The 4,650-nt window shown below is 54.8% G+C and overlaps 1 protein-coding gene across 1 annotated transcript in view; it reads right to left on the bottom strand.

Moving 5' to 3' along the window:
• Positions 1 to 4,650, bottom strand: part of P2RX1 (purinergic receptor P2X, ligand-gated ion channel, 1) — an 18,813-nt gene that overhangs the window by 6,581 nt on the left and 7,582 nt on the right. The window contains exons 2-3 of the mRNA XM_010847467.1: positions 709 to 856; positions 367 to 438 (exon numbers count right to left, since the gene is read on the bottom strand). Of these exons, the coding sequence (XP_010845769.1) occupies positions 367 to 438; positions 709 to 856 (220 nt within the window). The remainder of the gene's footprint in view (positions 1 to 366; positions 439 to 708; positions 857 to 4,650) is intronic.

The raw sequence follows: 4,650 nt of genomic DNA, 5'->3' as shown, positions 1-4,650 counted from the left end.
GAGATCCCTACAGGGTGACCCTTGCTCACATCCTCCTTTCCCCAGTCCCCGCACCGCCTGGACCTCTCTGGGCTTGTGCCCAGCTGTCCCAGGGCCGATGTCAGCTGGCAGGGATTCGGGGGGAAGGTGTTGGGGACTGGGCAGGCACTGAGGCTCAGCATCCTGCTTGACACACAGCTGGGAGGGAAGCCTCAGCTCTGCCAACGGTGGGCTATCACTCTGTGTGAATCTATGCCTGAAATTCCACCATTACGGCCCCACAGGGAGGCTTAATCAGGCTTTCCCTCCAATACTCCGGGGGACCTCCTCTTCCACATTACTTTTTCCTGAAGGTTCAAAAAACAGGGAATGGGTAACAGTCCTCACCTCTGCACAGTGACCTTGAGCCTGCCGGGGGGTGGCGATAAAATTGGTCATGACTACGAAGGAACTGTCCCCCTGGAAGTGAGAGGCAGGGGGAGGGCAAGACAGGGTTTTGAGCTGGAAGAGCCCGGAGAACACCAGCATGGTCCCAGCCAGCCCCCAGAACCCACAGGACCCCCAGCAGCCTCGACACTCATGACATCAGAGTGGGCTGATGGTACGGGGCTGCATCTGTCCCTCGTTCGCAGGGAAACTGAGGCCCACAGGGAGGCAGGACAGAGCCTAACCCAGCTCTGAGCCTGCACGCCCTGTGGGTGGGAGGCGCCCCCCGCACAGTCAGCTCACCTGCGCTGGGAAGACGTAGTCGGCCACATCCCAGACCTGGGGGCCCAGGCTTGGGAGCTGTGTCACAGCCAGACCTTTGAGTTTAACAGACACACTGCTGATGAGGCTGCCCGAGGTCTGGTAGCCCTTCTCGTAGACAAACACCCACCTGGAGGGGGATGAGGAGGGCAGAGGAGCCAGAGCTGGGCAGGGCCACTCCAGGATGGCACAAGGCTGTGGGCCACTGCCACTTCCTCCCTCCCCCAGGGAGGGGAAGTCCTTTCCCTTCCCGTCCCCAAGTGCATCTTTGAGGCCACTCTACTCCTAAGGCTTCTTGTGGGGCTGGAGGCAGGAAATCTTCACCTGCCTCCCTGTGCTGGAGCTCCATCCTTTTCACTAGGAAAATGCTAATTCCTACGGAGAAGAGCCCCTGCAGGTCTCTTTCAGCTTCTTTTCCAAGAGTAGAGTTTGTTGGAGGCCAAGCTTCTTAGGGGCTCACATGGTAAAGAATCTGCCTGCAGTGCAGGAGATCTGGGTTTGATCCCTGGGTCAGGAAGATCCCCTGGAGAAGGAAATGGCAACCCACTCCAGTATTCTTGCCTGGAGAATCCCCATGGACAGAGGAGCCTGGCGGGCCATAGTCCATGGAGTCACAAAGAGTCGGACACGACTGAGCGACTAACACTTTCACTTTTCAAGCTTCTTGGACCCCAGTCTTCATCCCTATCTCCTTCCTTCCTGAGTCCCTCCCACTGAGAAATAGCAGAGCATGATGATGGCTGAGAGCCTGACCTTTGGTGTCCAAGTCCGGGCTTGCATCTCACAGGCTCTATGATTTGGGGAAGCTATTCAATTCCTCTCTGTTTCAGTTTCCTTGTAAAACGTAAACAACAAGAGTACCAACAGTACTTGTGCTGTGAGTCAATGCCTGGAAAAGCACTTAGAATGGAAACTGACATGGGGTAAGCACTGTACAGACAGACGTTGCTGCTGCTGCTAAGTCACTTCAGTCGTGTCCGACCCTGTGCGACCCCATAGACGGCAGCCCACCAGGCTCCCCATCCCTGGGATTCTCCAGGCAAGAACACTGGAGTGGGTTGCCATTTCCTTCTCCAATTCATGAAAGTGAAAAGTGAAAGTGAAGTCGCTCAATCGTGCCCGACTCTTAGCGACCCCATGGACTGCAGCCTACCAGGCTCCTCCGTCCATGGGATTTTCCAGGCAAGAGCACTGGAGTGGGGTGTCATTGCCTTCTCCAGACAGACATTAGCTACTATTATCTCAGCCATGCTGGGAGCTCCTGGGGAGGGGGACTGACTGGAAGAGAAGCCAGAGGGGGGCAAGTGGCCCTTTGAGGGACTTATAGCATCTGGCCCCAGGTGAGGCCTTGGTGGGAGTGGCTCAGGTTGGAGGCCTCCCAGCTTTCCTGGGAAATTCTGGCCTTCCCCTCCCAGCATCAAGAACCCCAGCTCTTGGGACTTCCCTGGTGGTCCAACGGCTAAGACTCCACGCTCCCAATGCTAGGTGCCCAGGGAACTAGATCCCACCAGCCGCAACTAAGAGTTCTCATGCTGCAACTAAAGATCCTGCATGCTGCAACGAACACCCAACTCAGCCACATACATGAATATTTTCAAAAAAGAACCCCTGTTACTTTAGGTTCTTCATTTTTAATCTGGGAGTTTTCGTGGGGCCAACCTCCTTCCTAGCCCCATGGTGGGGGCACATGACCACCGCTTGCTAAGCAATGTCCCATTGCCCTTGCAATGGCAATGGGTCTAAGCATGGGCACAGAATCCCGAGGAGTTTCAGCAATGAGGCCAGAATTTTTCTGGGAATTACTGAGAAAGAGACATCATCTCGGCTGGGTGGCTAAGCCAGGTGGTTACAAGACCAAAACTATGGTGAGTCATCTGTTATCTCACGGAGAGAGCAAGTCTGAGAAGGAAACCAGCTTAAGAGAAAGCCAGGCCGGGAGATGGGGAGGACTGGACTGCTGACAGTGCTGTTTGAGCACCTGGATCCTGCCATACCTGAAGCATGTTGAAAAATCTACTTCTGGACTTTCCAGTTACATGAGCTCATAAATTCTTTTCCTTTATTTAAGCCAGTTTGGGTTTGGTTTCCACTGCTTACAAATGAGAGTTCTGGAGAATACTCCTCTCCAGGGTGTGGTCCCCTTCCTTCAGGAAAGAATCTTGGCGATTCACTGTAAGAGTGTGTGTGTGTGTGTGTGTGTGTGTGTGTGTGTGTGATCCATGGTACCCATCAGAGTGTGTAGTTGTGTATCTCCAGGGCAAATCTGTGAGCACACCTGTGGCTGCGACTGAGTGTCGGGAGGTGTGTTTCTGCCTCTGTCACTGTTCATACTACCTTTAACCCACCTGTCCAAAGCAGAGCTCAAAATCCCTCTTCTGTCCCCCAGAACTCAGGCCCCAAGACAGGATTCTCCTGGCCTCTTATTCTCAGAGCCACTGCTGGCTCTCTGGGGGTGTCTCCCTGCTCCAGGCCCCAGGAAGGCAGCCCACCATGTCCTCTTCTCCACTCCTAGGGTCCACTCCTCTCCTTTAAGCCCCTTCCCTGCCATCCCCATCCCGGACCACAGCCTGGTGCTGGCCCCCAGAAACTTAAGCATGGTCACACCTCCCAGACTTAAGCATGGTCACTGCTGCCCCCTGCAGGTCTCGGATGGCAACAGGTGAGGCCCAACGGAGCCTCCTAATGCTTCCTGAGCCTGCCTCTCTGTCTCCAGCCCCACGAGGGAAGGTGGGCCGTCTGAAGTCGCTGTTGTCAGGGAAGATAGGGAGCTGCCCCATATTCTGAACTCGCTGCGGGAGAGGTCACAGGCCCGCCTCTTGGCAGCTCTCATTCCTGACATCTTAGCCTTATTTCTTTCTTTGCCCAAAACCAACTCCTCATGTAGAGATGGAAAAAGAGAGGCCAAAGGGAGTGTAAAATCAGTCCTGAATATTCACTGGAAGGACTGAGGCTGAAGCTGAAACTCCAATACTTTGGCCACCTGATGCGAAGAACCGGCTCATTGGAAAAAACCCTGATACTGGGAAAGATTGAAGGTGGGAGGAGAAGGGGACGACAGAGGATGAGATGGTTGGATGGCATCACCGACTTGATGGACATGAGTCTGAGCAAGCTCTGGGAGATGGACAGGGAAGCCTGGCATGCTGTAGTCTGTGGGGTTGCAAAGAGTCGGATACGATTGAGCAACTGAACTGAACTGAAGGGAGTGTCCCTTCTGTGTCTGAGACAGACCCCAGGCTCGAAGTCCCCAGCCCAGGATTCTGCCCCCTTTTCCGCAGAGCAGCCTGGCATCAACATGTCTACTGGGAGCCACACGGAGGCTGTGCCCTGGAGCCAATGTCGCTATTCCCTGCTGTGTCTACCCCCAGGGGCTGTCAGTCCCGGGAGGCCCAAATCTGGCCTCAGTGACCTTAGTTCTGACAATAACAGAATGACCATGGGGCCATTTGGCCCGCCCCCCAAAGCCATGCTCACCTGGACTGGGTCTCGTAGTCACCACCCCAGGAAGGCCACCGAGGGGGCCTGATGCCAAAGACACCAGCATCTTCAGAAGCCCCTCCTCTTCCAGAAATTCTCTTTCCCATTCTTTCCTCCTCACCCTCCACAACACCCTGACCTGGTCTCTCTTCTTTAACAGCCCCTTGTGGGAGAGATCACGTGGTGGAATGGCTGGGAGAGCGGCCTCTGGAGCCTCGGAGGTCAAGGTTCAAGTACCAGCAGCGCCACTCACCAGCTGTGTGGCTTCAGGCTAAAGACTAAACCTCTTGAGCCCTAGATTTCTCAGTTAAAAAGGAAGTGAAGGCACCTGCCTCAAAGATGCTGCTGATTCAACAAACGCAGCCACTCACTGAGGCTGGGCCTCAAGAAGAGAAAGCGTCCAGGTGATTGGAGGATGCCCCCGTGAGTTCTCTTTAAGGAAATCAG

The sequence above is a fragment of the Bison bison genome, unplaced genomic scaffold, assembly GCF_000754665.1.
Source record: "Bison bison bison isolate TAMUID 2011002044 unplaced genomic scaffold, Bison_UMD1.0 scf7180017864249, whole genome shotgun sequence".
In the NCBI taxonomy this organism is placed as follows: domain Eukaryota; kingdom Metazoa; phylum Chordata; class Mammalia; order Artiodactyla; family Bovidae; genus Bison; species Bison bison.
This window is presented reverse-complemented; position numbering and strand designations above follow the sequence as displayed.